Source organism: Vulpes lagopus, chromosome 13, assembly GCF_018345385.1.
Source record: "Vulpes lagopus strain Blue_001 chromosome 13, ASM1834538v1, whole genome shotgun sequence".
NCBI lineage: Eukaryota > Metazoa > Chordata > Mammalia > Carnivora > Canidae > Vulpes > Vulpes lagopus.
This window is the reverse complement of record NC_054836.1, coordinates 3,724,972-3,743,738: the sequence shown is the minus strand read 5'-3', so window position 1 is coordinate 3,743,738 and position 18,767 is coordinate 3,724,972. Positions and strand designations below refer to the sequence as shown.

Genomic DNA, 18,767 nt, shown 5'->3' with positions numbered 1-18,767 from the left:
CTCATGCTCTTTCTCTGTCAAATAAATAAAATCTTAAAAAATAAAATAAAATAAGAGACTAATAACGACAAAAGTGGCAAAAAAAAAAAAAAGGAAGCTTCAGGAGAGGCCGTGGGGTGGAATTGGTTTTTAGCCTTCTCATAGTTATCCAGAGTACTTGGCACAGAGAAGAAAACACATCTGTTTTGATATATGGCCTTACTTTCAAGTTTTAAATTAGATAAATAGAAGCTTAGGGAGGCATCTGTCAATGGTCTATTTCTTCTCTTGTCCTCCTCAGCTTCTCCTTCAGGGCTGTTCTGTTTTCTTCTGTCACCACCTCTCCGTGAGATCTCCCCTCTTGTCTTACTTCCTCCCTCTACCTCCTCTTCATTCCGCTTTGTTCTCTCCCACCTGTCCTCTGGTCCTACGTTCATTTCCTTCCTTCTCTCCATCTCTTGGCCATAGCCCTTCTGAGAGCACATCTTCTCATGCTCACCCTGCGGTGGTAACGGAGGCGAGGTGTGATGGGTGGTGGCATGGACCTGGAGTTACATGCTGGAATAATGCTTCTTACCCGGAGCCATGCTCCCAAATGGTTTTCCAAGGAAAGGCTATGCTGTCAGCGTGAGATGATTCTGGTTTTTCCTTAGTTGTAGCTTTCTCCTCCCCCACATCCAGAGTCCCTCAGAAAGCTGAATGCTGCAGAGTGGTATTGGTGAGGGCTGCATAGATTCTCCCCAGTGCAAAAGGGTGGCTCAAATAGAATTTCCTGTTAGTGTAGGAGAGAAAAGTGTCCCATTAGATATAGCTTGCCTCAAAAGCTCTGGACACATAGACACTTAAGGTAATTTTTTTTATTGCCTACTATTAATAACAGGTATTCTGTAAGAGTTGGTAATTTATTATTATTATTTAACTTGAGAAAACACAAACCACTCCTACTTTCTTTAGGGATCTATCTCTGGTCAAACAGAGGCACATATTGGCACTAATGAATGGTTGCCAAATGAATATATGGATGGATGGATGAACCTTTGGAACATGCAAAGATAAGGGCTGGGCTCCAGAGAAGTATCACTTCCACCCCATTCTTTCTGTCCTAGTTCCTTCTCACTCTCTGCAATAGAAGGTTGGGGCTCCCCCAAGAGCTCTGGAAAGGAAAAGGGAGAGCCAGCATCCCACTCCCTCAAAGGAAGAGCCCAGAGGCACTCTGTGGAGTCAGCGCTCCCCACCCCCCCACCAGGGAGAAAGCAGGTCTAGCCACAAGAGTGTTGTCCAGGTCTCTGTGGCTTCAGGGCCACTTGCAAGAACTCCCAGGGGCCTCTAGGGAGCTGCCACATTTAGGATTTCACTCAACTCAGCTGGAGGTAGAGAAGAACAGAGCAGGAGCAAAGAGGATTGAGGTGGCTTTGGTAGGCACCGCTTCACTCCCACCCACATCCTCCTGGAATCACCCCCAGGACTAGGACCTGAACCCAAGCCTGAGATGGGACTCCAGGCCTGTCCCAGGAAGGCAATCAGATTATTCCCATCACGGTACCTATGAGTGAGGTCAGCTGTGGCCTGGTGGAGGCTGCCAGGGTGCTGAGGAGTGAAAGGGGCTGGGGCCCAGAGGGGTTCTCTCTTTCCCACTCTCCATAAGTGAATGAATCTCTCCAACTGAGATCACGCGTGCAAGGGATGCTGTCTTCGCTGGGAGTGTCTTTCTCTAGGTCAAAAAGGTAATGCATTTGTTTGTAACTTTAATTCACAGGGAAGTCTCACAGGTCATAGCTAACACTTATGGGGTGCTTATTATGAGCCAGGCACCATTCCAAACAATCACATGCATGAATACTCTTTTAATCCTCACAATGAGCCAGAGAGGTCAGCCGTTTTACTAGTATTCTGAGACACAGGGAGGTTAAGTCACTTACCCGTGGTCACATAATGAGGAGTCAGAGCGAGAATTCAAAGCCAGGCAGCTAGGCAATAGAGCCCATGTTTTAACTATTATATCATTTGAACAAGGCAGTGCCAGTAAAAGGAGAGAAACAACATGGCTTGGAGAGGATCACTGAGTGAATTTCCTGAGATTCAGCTAGCCGAACTGGCAATGGCCTTGAACCCGGATGGCCTTAAGCCAGAGCCCATTCTTGGTCCAGTTGGCTTCAGCTACTCAGAGGATGGCTTGCAGCCCAACAGCTTTGGCATCACCTGGGAACACATTAGAAATGCACAGTCTTGGATCCATCCAGAACTACTGACTCCGAATGTGCATCCCCCACTGATGGGGGAGTTGAATGGTTCAGCTTCCCCTTAATGGGGAAGTTGAATGGTTCAGATTCCCCTGAATCTTTTCCAAATATAGCTCTCTCTTACTTTTCATCCAGAAGTTCCCAGAGGCTGGGGTACAGCTGTCCTTCCAAAGTCAAAGAAGAAAAGGGTGTTCTGGGATGCCTGGGTAGCTCAGTGGTTGAGCGTCTGCCTTTGGCTCAGGGCGTGATCCCGGGGTCCTGGGATGGAGTCCTGCAGCGGGCTCCCTGCAGGGGGCCTGCTTCTCCCTCTGCCTATGCCTCTGCCTCTTTATGTTTGTCTCTCATGAATAAATAAATAAAATCTTAAAAAAAAAAAGGAAAGAAAAGGGAGTTCTTTCGGTTCCAAGGAAAGTGAAGGGTTCTGAGGACATACTGGGATAATTCGTTCAATCAGCCTCAGGACAGTTTGGGAGTGGTGGTAGTTTCCATGACACCACATGTCTTGTGACTCTGAAAATCAAGCTGTTCTCCCAAGTCCTAGAAATAAGCTTGACATATTCTCTCTGTCTTCTTCAGCCATAATTTCATGGGATATGTTTTGAGTATGTGTGTGATTGAATGTATGTGTGAAAACATTAATGAATCATCATTGTATTTAGTGGTCACATGACATGAGAAAGCACTCCTAGGTTTGGAAAAATGTGAGCCAGCTCTACTTACCATTTAGAACAGGGGCTAAATGAACTGGCAGCCTCCAGGCTGAATTTGGCCTGCAGATACGTTTTGTTTGCCCACTAAGTGTCAGCCTAGACTGTGTTTTAGTTTTTATGGGGCAGGGGGGTATGTCACATAAAAATCCAGATTTTTGCCTTTGTTGAAAAATCAGAGTATCTGGCAGCATCAGGCCTGTGTTCCAGCATGGTGACAATTGAAGTCTTCATGGAAACTTCCATTTTCTTGTTGTGACCATCCCCACCACTTCCTACTGCCTCTTCAGTGCTGCAACCAAGTGTCAGCCCAGCTATTATTTAACTTACAATGGAGATGAAAGAAAGGTCAACCTTTCTTATATGATGTCTAGGCTCTCTACCTGTTTATACCACTTGCGGATGTTTGAGTTGTAATCCGTGGTTTGGACGAAAGTTGGCAGAGCTTCTCCAGGATCTACACATTCCCCTAAATTCCTAAATATAACATGATATTCTCATTGCCTTCTGAACCAATAATTTATCAGTAGTGTGATGCACGGATGTTTATTGAATTCCCATTGTGCTCCTAGCCCTGTGCTTGCCACTGCAGATAATTCAGAGGCATGAAAAGAATGAATATTGGTTGAAGACATAAGACTTAAGCCCATGAAACAATTAGGGAATAATTTAAAAGAAGTTATGACCAAGGAAAGATTCATCTAGAAGGACGGGTAGAATTTAGGGTGGAGCATCAAGGGGAAGGGAGCAGATGGGATGAATAAGGCATGGGGAAGAAGAGCTAAGGTTGACCAGAGCAGTTTAGGCCTGCAGAAGAGAAGGCACAGGGCTTCTGCTTGAGGGTGAGATGGTAAGAGGGTCATGCATGCCGAAATGAGTAGATTTGGGGTAAACTAGAACCTGTCAATAAATGGGGAACTGGCTGCTGTGTCCAGAATATGTCATGCTCCCTCACACAGATCCCCTCTGCCTCCTGTGTTTCCGCCAGCCTTGCCTGTGCTCCCTCTCTATGACTTGACTCAGATGCCCGGCCTTCCCCAACAGCCTCCTGGGAGTGGGGATGGGCCTCTGTCTTTGTGCTCCTGAGGTATCCCAGGCACGAGTTTTGAATGTTGCCTAGAAAGAGAGGTTTTGTGATTTTAGGATCTACCCATCTGACTCCACCAAATTATAAACCCTTTCAAAGGGTTTCATACAATGTCTTTCTTTCATTGTGACTCCAAAGCCTTCAACCGTGTTGGACACTTACCAAGGGCTCACTGCATGTTTTTAAATGAGTAAATGAAGAATGAACTAGTGGAAGTTTATTGGAGCAGGCTGGGCATGCGGCAGTAAGGTGGACTAGGGTAGAATCTGCGGGAGTAGAACTGAGGAAAAATATGAGAAATATTTCAAAGAAAGAAATTGGTAAGATATTCACTGCCAAATTGACTATGGTGGCCAAAGAGCCTAGAGAAACTCAAACCAAGGCCTGGAAAGACAACAGAGATCCAGGAAAGCTGGGCTGGGGAGCTGGAGGGGGACATATTCCTACACCTGTGGTGCAGAAAGTTCTCCGAGAAACGGGTGCCCTGTGCCCTCTATTACCTGAGCTGTCCCATTTGGTCTGTGTCTTTTTGCTGCTCCTGGAGCTCCAGCCATTTCAGGATCAAGGAAACAAAGGTCGAAAGGAAAAGAACAGAGCATGAAACTCTCATTTCAAGTCTTGTTTCTAGTTATATTTTTCTCAATGCAAACACTTTAGAGGCAGATATAAATATGAAAAAGGCCAGCTGTGGCTATACTGGGTGGGTGTGACACATATTAAAGTACCAGAAGAAAAAAGTAGGGAAGGGGGAAGGGGGAAGGGAGCTGGGGAGAGCAGAGCCCATGCTGCTGTTTTTGCTGAGGAGGAGTGGGTGTGACTCCATCTGTTTGGTCCTTTGTCTCAGCCTTTTATTTTATTTGCTGTAAGTTGCTTGTTGTTGCTAACGTGCAAAAAAATGGATATAATTGCAACCAGAACCAGACTAGAACCTGCCTGAATGAAGAGAAAAACCATCACTCAGGGCTTCGTTCTAGGAAATTAAAGAGAAGAAACCAAAGTCCATACAAAGCAATTACTGAGATAACAGTGAAGCAGAAATTCACTTCCCCCGATTTCTCACAGGCCTCTGATCCATTTGGGACATGACAGCCCAGACTCGGTGGCCCTAGATTGCTGGCTGGTCTCTCCATTCTCCATGCCTATACTCCCTTTCTCTTCAAATCAACTGTCACAGCAACAGAGGGGGTGGGGTGGGGTGGGAGGGGCGTGGGGGGTGGCACGGGACCTTTCCAAAAAGTAGATTGGATCGTGTCACTTCTCAGTTTAAAATGAGGCTAAGGCTCCTGCAACACTAAAGTCTGAATTCATTCCCATGGCTCACTGGACCCTGGCACAGCCCTCGGCCCCTGCCCACTTCAACTTCCGTCCATTTGTCCATCACCATCACTTCCCCATTGGCCTTCCCTCCTTCTTTCTAAAGTCACCAAATCTCTTCCTCAGGATAAGGTCTCATCTGGTCCCTCAACCTGTACAGCCTTCTCTACCCTTCATCTATTTAGTGGCTATTTTCCCTTCTGGTCTTAGCTTCCTCTGACCTTCCAGAAATATTATAAACTGTCTGTGCCAGAAATTGCCAACGGGTCCCCAGCATCCCTTCTTCCCTTTTTCCTTGGGAACAGAGGTCTAATTTTGTGTTGGGCCCATGGCTATGCACAATGATGAGTGTATTTCCCAGCTCCCTTGTAGCTGGGTGTGGCCATGTGACAGAATTTTGGCCATTAATATAAACAGAAGTTATCCTTCAAACAGTAATAATAATTTTTTTAAAAATCCATGATTTAACATTTTGAGACAGTCAAGAAGTTGCTTCACTATATCTTGCTCTATTAGAGTCCAGGGGTCTCCAGCTCTGCAACGTGACATCTTACCTAGAAATTGCTTAACTACAGATCTCTGTGGGTAAGGTTCTGATATACAGAGTGACAATCTCCAGTATAAATTCTCAGGCAGTGGGCAACTGAGTCTTTTTCTTGTGTTAATACTTTTCTACTTCCAGCCCACGTTTGAGTTAATAAGACAAGTTAATACTTATTGAGGCTTTCCTTATGTCTGCCTCTAAATCTGCTGAGAAGCATGCCAAGTAGTGATATGTATGAGGTCATTTACTCTTACAATATCTGGGTGAGGTTGGCATTACCATAATTTCCATTTTGCCCATCTGAAAATGTAGGACTAGAAAAGTGAAGCAATGTGCCTGAGGGCTCATAGAGCAGTGACCAGGACTGTGTGAGCTCTTAACCACTCTAAGAGACGACCCCCTCCAACTCTACTTTTTGTCTTTCTTTCCTTTCTTTCTTCTTTCTTTCTTTCTTTCTTTCTTTCTTTCTTTCTTTCTTTCTTTCTTTTTTGTTTTGTCTTTGCATTTCTGGTCCCTGTTGTGTTCTCAATGCCTGTCTCATACCGTCTGACTTAAGACTCAACCCTAAGTCACCTACACATCTAGGGACATTTCCTCAGGCATGGAGAAAATGGTACTGTACAATGGAGCTTTCCAGAACAGGTTATACATTTAGAAAGCAACTACAGAAGCTCTGTAAAGTCCAAGCAGAGGCAGGCCAGTAGGTAAATGAACTCAATCAGTAGACAATATTTTAGTTGTTTCTCTGTAAGGACTAGGAACTGGACTAGAAGTTAGGTTTTACTTTCTCACCTGTGCTACTAATTTATTCTTATTATTGAAGAGTTACTTTTTATTTTTTATTACATTCCTCCTCTGGAGTCAAGCCTACATGCTTGCTGTGTGGAGGAGAATAAGGCAAAGAGAATGAGGGAAAAGGTTACTCTGAATCAAAGAAAAAAAACCTGGATACTGAGTGTCAGCATTTCATGCTCCTCCCTCTGCTCCTTTTCCAAGTGACTAGGTTTCTGGATTGTATGGCCCAGACCATCTGGGCTGCAGAAGGGACGGCAGGCTGGCCTGATTTAAGGCATGTATGTACCTGAACTCATCGTGCTGGTGCAAGTCGGCAAAAATCTGAGAGAGTGCCTCACTCTCCCCCTTGGCCATCAGCTGCATGAGGCTCTCACTGGGCTGGGAGGCTTGGGGTTTCTTCTGTACTAACTAGATGGAGAGAAAAAGCAAAGCCAGGTGGTTAAGGACTCAGGGTCTCTGCATTTTCCTAATCATGGTCCCAACCTGAAAGTGCTGGAACTTGGAACTATTCCTCTGGGCTGCCATGTCAGCTGCTCAGAGAGGCCATTCTGGGGCCATTTCTGTTTGCTTATATCTCCTGTATTGTTACAAATATCCTTTGGTGCCTCAAGGTGTCATTGAAAACTTTAGACATAATTTAGTAGATAATCTATTCTTATTAACATACCTTCATACTTTCCTGAGTAGTCTATTCATAAAACTGTAATAAGGTTTTTGCTACTTGGTTTTATATTTAAATGTAAGGGGATCAAATATCTATTGTAGGAACTTAATGGATGCTTAAAAAATTAATTTCTCTAAGAAAAATCCTACATTGAGCTGCTTTTTACACCTGGGTAAAATTGTTTTCTTTCCTGTTGCCTGTGATACCCCCATAGGTACTCCAGCTGCTAATTCATTCATTTGATCATTCATTCAATATTTATTGAATGTCAACTATGTGCCAGGCACTAGGGATGTAGCAGCTAAGAAGACAGGGAAAACCCACTGCCTTTATGGAGTTTACATTGCAGCTCAAATTGGTCTTAGGGCTTGGGGCAAAAGTGCCCAGGTGGTTCTATTGGTAAATTCTACCAAATATTTAAAGAAATGGTAATACCAATTCTTCAAAAATTCAGAAAACAGGGGAGAGAACACTTCCCAAATCAGTCAATGAGGCTAATACTACTCCGAGACCAAAGCAAGGGTATCACAAAGATTTCTCAGGAAAACTACAGACTAATATCACTGATGAACATAGAAGCAAAAAATCCTTAACAAAATGCTAACACACTGAATCCAGCAACATATAGAAAGAAAGAATTATATATACCATGACCAGGTGGAATTTTTACTGCAGAAACACAAGGTTGTTTTAACATCTAAAACTCATTAATGCAAGACACTATATTAATAAAGGACAAACCACATGATCATCTAAATAGGTGCAGAAAAAATATTTGACATAATCCAATACCCAGTCATGATAAAAACTCTGAATAAACAAAGAATAGAAGGCAACGTCCTCAACCTGATAAAGGACATCTACAAAAATCTCTCGGTTACATCATATTTAATGAAAGACTGAATGTATTTTTCCTAAGATTGGAAACAAGGTGAGGATATCTGCTTTTGCCACTTCTAATAAATATTGTATGGTGCTAAAGGTTCTGGTTAAGGCAATAGACAATAAACAAACAAAGAGATCCTGACTGGAAATGAAGTAAAATTGTCTTTATTTGCAGATGATATTTACATACGTATGTATGTAGAAAATCCCAAGGAATTTGCAAGAACTACTGTAATGAACAGGGTTATATACAAAAATCAATTGTGTATCTATATACCATCAATGAGTGATGCAAACATGAAGTTAAGAAAACATAATTCAGTTCACAATAGTATCGACAATAATAAAATACTTAGGAATAAGCTTAATAAAAGAAATTCAGAACATGTTTACTGAAATGTACAAAAATATTATTAAGAGAAATGAAAGATCAAAATAGATGGAAAGATAATCTCGTTTTCATGTACTGGAAGACTCAATACTGTTAGGATGGCAATTCTCTCCAAATTAATGTATGAATTCAACATATTCTTGTCAAAATTCCAGCAGGCTATTTTGTAGAAATTGACAAGCTGATTCTGAAATTGGTATGGAAATGCAAAGGATCTAGAATAGTCAAAATAATTTGAAAAAGGATCAAACTGGAAAATGCACATCACCCAATTTCAAAACATAGTATAAGACTACACTAATCAAGACAATGTGATATTGGCACAAGAATAAGCAACAGATCAATGGAACTCTCAATTGAGAATCCAGAGATAAATCCTTAATTTATGGTCAATTTATTTTTGACAAAGATGCCAGGACAATTCATTGGAGAAAGAATAGTCTTTTCAACAAATGGAAAATCCTTTATTATATATAGGACAACTGTATATCCACATGTAAAAAAAAAGTACTTAAACTCTTACTTCCCATCATATACAAGTAGTAACTCAAAATAGATTATAGACCTAAATGTAAGAGCTAAATTTATAAAACTTCTATAAGAAAACATAGGATAAAATCTTTGTGACTTCCAGTTGAACAAAAGTCTTCGCTACAACCCCAAAAGCCTGATCCAAAAAAGAAAAGAAAAAAATCGATAAAGTAAACTTCATCAAACTTAAAAACTTGCTACCCAAAAACACCATTAAGAAAATGAAAAGGAAACTTACAGACTGGTAGAAAAATATTTGCAAAACATATATCTGATAAAGGATGTGTATCTAGAATATACAAAGAACTTTCACAATTCAATAAAAAGACAAAACTCAATTTATTTTTTTGAAACTCAATTTAAAAGTAGGCAAAAGAGTTGAATAGATGTTTCACCAAAGAGGATATATAAGTGATGAGTAAGCCCATGAAAACTTTCTCAACATCATTAGATATTCAGGAAACCCAAATTAAATCCACTATGCATCCATTAGAATGGCTTTACTAAAAACCATAAATAATACCAGTGTTGATAAGGATATGGAGAAAGTGAAGCCCTCATGTACTGCTGATAGGAATGTAAAATGGTGTAGCCACTTTGGAAAATGCTTTGTCAGTTTCTTTAAAAGTTAAATCTAGGAGTGCCTGGGTGGTTCACGGTGAAGCACCCGCCTTCAGCTCAGGTCATGATCCCAGAGTTTTGGGATTGAGTCCCGTGTCAGGCTCCCTGCTAAGCAGGGAGTCTGCTTCTCCCTCTCTCTCTCTGCCCTTCCCCACTGCCCATGCTCCCTTTCTCCCTCTCACTCTCTCAAAATAAATAAAATCTTTAAAAGTTAAATCTAAACTTACTCTATGACCCAGCTATTGCATTCCTTGGAGTCTACCCAAGACAAATGAAACATATGTCTGCACAAAAACTTGTACACAAATGTTCATACCAGCATTATTCATAATAGTCAAAAACTGGAAACAATCCAAATGTTCGCCAGTGGACAAAATGTGGTATATCTATACAATGGAATGCTATTCAGTAATTTTCAAAAAAGATTTTATTTATTTATTCATGAAAGACACAGCAAGAGAGAGAGGCAGAGAGAGAAGCAGGCTCCCTGCAGGCAGCCTGGTGTGAGACTCGATCCCAGGATGCCGGGATCATGCCCTGAGCCAAAGGCAGATGCTCAACCACTGAGCCACCCAGGCACCCCTGCCACTCAGCAATATGGAGAGTTTGTGACTCTGCCATGGAGTTGACCTCATGGGTGAGCCTGAAAAACATTATGCTAACTGAAAGAAGCCAGGCACAGAAGGCTATATATTGTAGGATTTAATTTGTATGAAATGTCTAAGAAATATGAATTTATAGAGACTGAACATATATCAATGGCTGCCTAGGGCAGAGAAATAGGAACAATTGAATGACTGCAAATGGGCATAGGGGAATTTGTAGGGTGACGGAAGTGTTCTAAAACTGGTTTGTGGTGATGGTTGCACAATTCTCCATGGTTACTGAGAATGTTGAACTGTGCTCTTCAAAGGGTTGGGTTTTATGGTTGTAAATTATACCTCAATAAAGCTGATTAGCAAAGGCCTAAGGCAGGGATCACCTTCTCAGGTTGCTCGCATACCAGCTCACCTAAACTCCATAGTTCAGCTCTGGACTTTGCTGGAGGTGGCAATGGTGCCCACTTACGTTAGAGTCTCCCGAGGGGCTGCAGCTGTTCTTGGGTACCAGACAGTGAGTGACAAGAATCCTAGGGTCTTTGGTGGTGATAGACAGGCCCTTATGCAGAATTTGAACCAGTCGGATCCAGAAGTGGAAGACAGTCTCAGGATGGTCAGGGTGGAGCCTGAGATAGTAGATCTTCTCAGTGACTGTCCTCAACCGCAGGATGCGCTGAAGCTGGTCGTAGACCTGGAGCTCCACAAACTTCAATGGGAGAATCCTGGAGCCACAAGGGAGGACACAAGGTGGCAACCCTATCACTTCTGATTTAACCCTGTCTTTGTTAAAATGAGAAAGGTCTTCTACAGGGCTGAGGCTTTTGGAGTAGGAGAGAGAATGCTTAGCACAGTGATACTCAAACTTTGGGGAGACCAGATTCACCTGGGGGCACCTGGGTGGGTCAGTCGATTAAGCATCTGCCTTCAGCTCAGGTCATCATCTCAGGGTCCTGGGCTCGAGCCCAACATTGGCCTCCCTTCTCAGTGGGGAGTCTGCTTCTCCCTCTCCCTCTACTCTCTGCTCTCTCTCTCTCACTCTATATTAAATAAATAAAAATCTTTTTTAAAACCCTATTAAAATAAATACATAAATAAAGTGCAGACACCTGAAGATATCCCCTACAACTCAGATTCAGTAGGTCTGGGGGCTTGCCCTGACATCTGCCATGATTCTCATGTTGGTGCTCCCTGGGATCCTGTTTGAGAGAGGTAGCCCTGGAGTAAGGTGCCTGGGGTCAGTTTTCTTCTTGATAGCATAAAGGGAACTGCCCTTCCCAGCCACAGAGTGGCATTGTCCAGCCTGTCCATTTGTTGACCCTAATGCTTTACTCTTCGAAAAGAGGCTAAAGTTCAAGGATTTGAGCTGTACTTCCCAGCCAACATGGAGAAATGAAGGGTTTTCCTGGATTTTGGGACTCTCTAGAGATTCTTGAGATATCCTACAGATTACTGGAAGAAGCTCAAATATCCAAAAGAACTGTTTCATCCCAGAGAGGTCTGATGTCATTGTATGTCACAGTTCTGAGATGCAGTTCCACTCATTCTACCAGTAGAAAACTAAGATGAGGCAAATAACTTGAGACTAAAAACTTTTTGGAGTCATTGGGATACCAGAGACTAGAACCTATGTCTCCCACCAGTGCTCCATTTGCCAGACCTCATTGCTTCCTTGCCCCTCGGCCCAAGTCGGAGAGATGTTCTATGCTCAATGGGGTGAGTGCAGCGAGAAGGGGCATGTTGACTAGCTTCACACTGTGGACTACATAACTCTTCCCTTGGCCCTTCCCCACCCTGGCTTTGATGCTTCTGGTGCACCTTGTCTTGGGCTACTGTTGCCTAAAAAAATAATGTCACTGCCAGTGACTTCTCTGCTTCTCACTACTTGGAGTTTAGTCACAAAGCAGCCTCTGCTTTGGGTCCACCCTTCATGCTACTCATCCTCTGTTCCCATGTGCAATACTTACCTCTTCAGCTTGATGTTTGGGGCTGTAGATGGTCTGTTCCATGTCTGGCTCTGTCCCTGGTGCCATTTGACACTAGCCATGAGGAGGATATTGGGAAGGGGCAGGCAAGGCACAGAGGAGGTTACCCCAAGGGCCATGGTGTTGGAGGCTTTGTAGATGTCTATCCAGCTCCTGCCCTTTCTGACCTGCAAAGCAGCCCCATGGACACAGCCTGAGCATTTGGCAGAAGCAGCAGTGTATTCTAGCAGAGGGTTTCTCAACCTCAGGCCTATTCACCTTTGGGGCTGGGTAATTCTTTGTTTGAGGGAGGGAGCTCTCGCATGCATTGCCCGATTGTTAGCAGCAGCCTCGGTCTCTACCCACAAGACACTAGTAGCAATCCCTTCCCCCACGGAGTTGTGGCCATCAAAAATATCTCCATTTGAGAAAAAAAAAAAAAAAAAAAAATATATATATATATATAACCATTTGGGATTGCCAAATGCCCCCTGGCGGCGGTGGGCAAAATCAACGCTTGTTGAGAAGCACTGTTGAAACCTGTATTGGTTAAATACCTGTAAAGTATTTATACTACCTCCTCTTAACAACTGCTCTCAGGAACCATAACCCAGGAGTTCCCTGACCTGTGTCACATTCCTGTGGCTCCTCCCCACACTGTTTCCTGGCTTTTCTTGGAAAAACTTGTCCTTAAGGTCATTCTTTGAGGGGCCCAATTATCTCCTGCACTTTCCCTGCACTGTAAGATCCCTTGCAACTCCCAAGGTCTGTTTATTTGGGGTTCCCCCAACCCCAGCCCCAGGAAAGGAAGTGCAGGCAAGGAAACAAAGATACGCTAAGGGGCCCAGGGTGGCACAGGTGGTTAAGTGGCTGACTTTTGATATGTCGGCTCAGGTCATGATCTCAGGGTCTTAGAATTGAGCCTGGGATGGGCTCATGCTCAGCAGGGAGTCTGCTTGACATTCTGTCTCCCTCTCTCTCTGCCCCTCCCTCTGTGCTGCCCCTGTGTGCAAGCATGCTCTCTCTCTCTAATAAATAAATAAATATTTTTTATTAAAAAATCTTTTTTTATTGCATCATTAAAAAATGCAAGAAGTGCCCATTGTACTAAGGCCTTTGCTTCCCATGTTTGCCTGTAACAACCAGGCCCAACTCCTTTTATAATAGAAGAAACTGGGATTTGGGGCACTCAGGTCACTTGCACAATGACACCTCCTGATAAGAAAGCAGAGACTCTTGAGCCTGGGGCCCTTTTGGTACCCAGCTCCTCTTTTACCAATCAGCATTTCTGTTACAAGCCCTCAAAGGGCAACCCATTTCACTGCCTCTTTGTTCATCTCTTTGGGCTGACAGCCTGGAGGAGGAAACAAATTGAGGGATTCAGAGACCAAATCTACTGAGAGCAGAAAACCCCTGACCTCTGTCCCCACGATGACAAATGCCTGCAGAAGAAGCCCTGTCTGAGGCTCTGCAAAGTCAGGGTCAGATGCATTTCAGGCCCACTGACTCCTCCTTGCCTCAGTTCTCACTCCACTCCAGTCCCAGGGACAGATGCTCCCAGTCACATCTTGGGAACAGGGTTAGGAGAATCAAGGAATGCCATTCTGAGCCACCCAAGTGTACCTGGACAAAGTTGCTTTCAAATACCACTGAGTCAGGAAATAGGTTGAATTCTGGAGAATGAAGCATCTGGCAGAGCAGTCCCTCCTCTACACCCAGGCCCACTCCAGGGTTTGGCTCCCCATCCACAGGCAAGAGGCCCCTGACTTCTTCCCAGGCATTTAGAGGAGGGAAGGTTGGAAAAGATCTTGTGACTTTTACTGTCTTCTTTGATTTCCACCGAGTCTTTCTCTGTGGAACCGATAACAACATTTCTGCACATGCTCAGGGGCCTGCTGCAAGTTTGTCCTGGTATCTCTCTCTTCCCTCGTGGCCTTGGGCAGCTGGCCAAGGCCTGGGACCGCCAATCAGCTCACAATGATGAATGGATGACATCATGAAAAAACCAGGGCAGGCATGCAGGAAAGGGAAATGCAGAGGAGCCTCCCTTTTCCTCCAGAGTGCTTTTAGGGCTTGTTTATGCCCTGATGGTCCCCAGCCCCTGTCAGAACTCCGGGACATGGTGCCCCCAGAGCTTGCTGAGAAAGTGGTGAGCCAGGCAGAAAACAAGGAAGGAAGGTTTCTGGGAGGCGATCTTCCTCCCTGCCTTTCAACCTTCCCTTACTTTTAGTGCAACCTACCTCAAATAGTTTGAAGGGCTGTTCTCTATTTAAAACCCAGCCCTACTGAGCCTTGCATGATATGGGAACACGCGTGACCTGGTTTATCTGCAGGACGCTTTTCTGTTTTGGAAGGAATTGCTGGGCCCTGCTCTGTGCTCTGCTCTGTGCTCTGCTACGCCTGGGTGGTTACTCCTGCAGGCCTATTTCCCGTAGCGGGTCAAACTGAAGGAGGAGTACAAGTAATTAGTTTCTTACCCAGAGGCTGGCTTTTGAGGGTGCCAGCTGAGAGGAATAGAACTGGGATGGGCAGTTCTGCTACATCAACAAGATATTCCCCCTCTCAGAGAGTGACAGCATTCCTTATTCTGGAGTCAGAAGAAGCAAGAGCCCAAATCCTGCTGTGGCTAGGTCAGGGGCAAAGAACAAAGCAGGCTGACCACCGCTCAAGTCCCCTTTGGGGGGAAATTGTATTCTAATTTGAACAAAATTCTGGAATTTACTAAATGATGTATTATCCATCAAAATCAAATGTGATCTCTTTGGAAAAGTGAGTTGACAACTCATATATGCAACGTACAAGCATGAAGATATATGTTTGTATTTCCTTATCAAGTCAGAGAGGCAGCTGAAAGGTCACAAGACTCTTCTGATCCGATTCCATCTGCCCCTCACCTGGTCACTTCTAGTTTGCCCCTGGTCAAGTACCTGAAACTGCTTCCTGGTTGGCAAAGCAACTTCTGCATTCCTGTTCCTCATTTTCTTCTGCTTATCATGTGGGACAAATGTCTTCCATGGAATACTCTCTAAGGATAGGGTCAAGAGACCACATTCTGAGATTTACATTTCTCTAGAAACAACACACAGTACAAACAAGATGGCAGTTAACACGCTGGTATAAGTTAAGCTTGTCTACCACAGTCAAACTTATTGGTCTGGGAATATGGTTTGGATGTATTTGGCCACTGAGACATCCAAAGGTCCCCTTTAGTGGGGAAGATGACTTTTTCTGTTTTCTGTACTCTCCTGTTCAGCCCACTTCTGTGGTATGTGAAAGAGGCTTTAGTGCCTGGTCTAGAAAGCTAATTGTGAGGAAGTGAGCTTTCAGCTCTAAACAAAATGCCAGGCAATAATCAAATGTCTTCAAGATGCCTACCCTTCCTACTTGCCCCCAATCAAACCTCAAAAACTAGCACACTTAATATTTTTTAAAACCACTTGATGGATGCTTGCCTTTCTCAATATCCATTCTCTCCATTTCTTTATCAATGGAATGCCTGATTTTTAGTTGGGCACAAGTTTCTGGAATCAAAATTACATTTCCTGGCCTCCCTTACAGCTAGATAAGGCCATGTGACAGAGATGTAAGCCCAACGTGCAAAGTGCTGAGGAAACACTGTGGGAAGGGGCATACTTTTTTCACTCCTTATTTTTTTCCTTCTGACTGGAATAGAGACTTGACAGTTGGAGCCTGAGCAGTCCCATTGGGCCATGAAGTGGCATTCTACGGGTGGTAGCATAGCAAGATAAAAGGGTTCCAGCTCCTTGATGATCATAAAACTGTCATACTAGTCCTACCTGGACTATGCACATCCAGACTTCCTCTATGTATGAAAGAAATAAATTTGAGTTTTCTGTTATACTGAGTCAGACTTAAAACTTGCTGATACAACTATATAAAACTCCTGTCTATTCTTCCAGACTGATTTTACAGGATATAATGAGGCTATTTACCAATAATTCTAAGCAATGAAGAAAATAAGGTTAATTTATAGGTAGTCAGGACCTTAAGACTGACAAACTTGTGACTTCTGGGGAGGAAAGTTGTGTAAATATATGTCCCCATAATATGAGAAACTCGTTGCAACTTTTATCATTCTGTGCATGCAGAGATGTTGATGCTGCCACAATTATTGCTTTGGGCACATTTGGCGATCACTCCGGTGATGGTCTGTGGTTTGAGGCTAAAATCACTCGGTATAGTGTCAAATATCATTTCAAAGCTTGCTCAGGAATGACCAAGTATCTGATTGTCAGTTGGGGCTGGACCTGGGTTCTGAGGAGCTTAAAGTTTATACAACTTTGGAGATACTTAAAAATACTGGAGGGATGGGGCAATAGGAAGTTATTGTTTGATGGGTGCAGTTTTAGTTCGGGAAGATGACAAAGTTCTGAAGATGGATGTTGATGATGGTTGCACAGCAATGTGAGTGTACATTATTCCACTAAACTGTACACTTAAAATGGTAAATTTTATGTATATTTTACTACAGTAAAAGATTTCTAAAACATAAAAAATAAAATAAAAAATCCCCACAAAAGTATGATACAAAATTGTTAGAAGCCCTCATCGGGGCTTGGAAGTTTCCATGTGAACAAAGGGCTCTAAAGTATAAGCTTTATTATCTTCATGGTAAATCTGTCCCATTTAAATCTGTGTCACTATTTAAAAAAAAAAAACTATTACGTAAGCAGGACATGTGCTTGTAGAACATCAGAAAATAGAGACAAGTTTAAAAAACAAACAGCATATTCTTACCTCCAACATCACTGCAACAACCATGGGTATGGGTGTGTGTGTGTGTGTGTGTGTGTGTGTGTGTGTGTGTGTGTGTTTGTGAGAGAGAATGAGAAAGAGAGAGAGATACTACTCTAAAAATTGTTTATAACTTTTTTATAACATAAATGATTTAGTCAACACTTTCTACCTTTGTACTTTGGTATACTTTTATCTCATCTCATCTAATTTCTGAGGCATATCAAAATTTCTTCAATTAACTCCAATTATTCTTAAAACTGATTTATCCAAATCAGTATTCAATCTAAGACTTCACATTCCTCTTAAGTTTATTTTAATCTAATACAGTCCCGTTTTTAGGACACTTACTAGTGGAACAATTGAAGTAGTTGTCCTACAGAATATCTCACCTTCTGGATTTGTCTGGTTACTTCCTCATGTTATTTAGTTCACTTGCCTAGCTATTATTTTTCTTGTGAAATAGAATTTATATCTAAAGGGCTGATGGTTTCAGGTAATTTTTTTTATTAAAATAGTCACTATTTCTTAGTAAGGAGCTACCATGGGATCTATGTAAGATATTACTCTTCTCTCCCAAAGAATGTCCATAGGAAAATATGTTGAAAGAATACATATATATCAGGAGAAAAATGATTCCAGGAAATAGAATAAAGTCCTTGACAAGAATCTTCTCTGCACTCAAGGGACCTTCGAGTTCCCATGAAACAAGCCAGCAAACAAACATAATCAGACACCAAAATAAAATGAAAAGGAGACCTGATGACGTAAGGGCGGGGGAAAGAAGAAAAACCCACTCAGTATCTGACAGTCACATTAGAAACCACAAGGAATGGAGGTAACATGGTAGCAAATGGCGTCAATGTCATGTTTAGCAGGTCAGAGACTATCACATGGAACACGATAAAGAAGAGCAAGAGATGAGGAGACTAGAAAGAAAATGACATGGGAGACATTTATATTGACCCAACATATAGCTGGAGTCCCTAATCAAGAGGGAACAAATGGAATTGAAAAAGTCATCAAACACATGAAAGGAAAAGCCATTTCTGAAACAAAAGACCCAATTTGGCAAACAATGGGATTTACTTTATTCCACGTAAACTAAGTAAAGAAACCATTGAGACAAGAATAGCTCTTGTCAAGTTCCTTAATCTTAGGCCTAACAAAAGCATCCTACTACAAATGTCTGGATAGAAGAAGCAGAGAATCTGCCAAGGGGAATAAAATGAGACTAGTTTCAGACTTAAGAAACTTTAGATGCTATGAGACAATGGAACAATGTAAAAGAATGTTGGAGAAAAAGGATGTGACCCATAATTCCATAGATGGGATTTACATCGAATGACATTCATTCAACTGTAAAGGAAGCAAAAATAATCTTCAAATACTAAGCATGCTGGAATAAATAAATTTATAGGCTGGTTCTTTGAAAAAAAAATTAGACCACTGGCTAACAGTTTAATTTTTTATAAAAGGAAGACACAGAATATACAATTTGAAATAAGAAATCACAAATAAGTACAAATAACTACAGGTTCCTGGATAAAGGAGATGTGCAACCTACAATATACTTTAGTCTAGGCATGTTCAAAAGACTTCAAAATATAGTGACTTAAAATAGAATGTTGGTTCTCTCTTACACAGTAGTCCAAAGATAGGCAGTCCTGAGCTGGTAGAGTACCTCTGCCATT

The 18,767-nt window shown here is 42.5% G+C and overlaps 1 protein-coding gene across 1 annotated transcript; it reads right to left on the bottom strand.

Moving 5' to 3' along the window:
- Positions 1-621: 621 nt before the first annotated feature.
- FAM71F1 (family with sequence similarity 71 member F1) lies at positions 622-14,190 on the bottom strand. The gene is made up of 7 exons (XM_041727981.1): positions 13,942-14,190; positions 12,322-12,506; positions 10,827-11,079; positions 6,953-7,074; positions 4,514-4,557; positions 1,523-1,690; positions 622-751 (listed from the first exon to the last, which is right to left on the bottom strand). Exons 1-7 carry the CDS (start codon positions 14,188-14,190, stop codon positions 738-740), a joined length of 1,035 nt encoding a protein of 344 aa, XP_041583915.1. The 3' UTR covers positions 622-737.
- Positions 14,191-18,767: the final 4,577 nt, after the last annotated feature.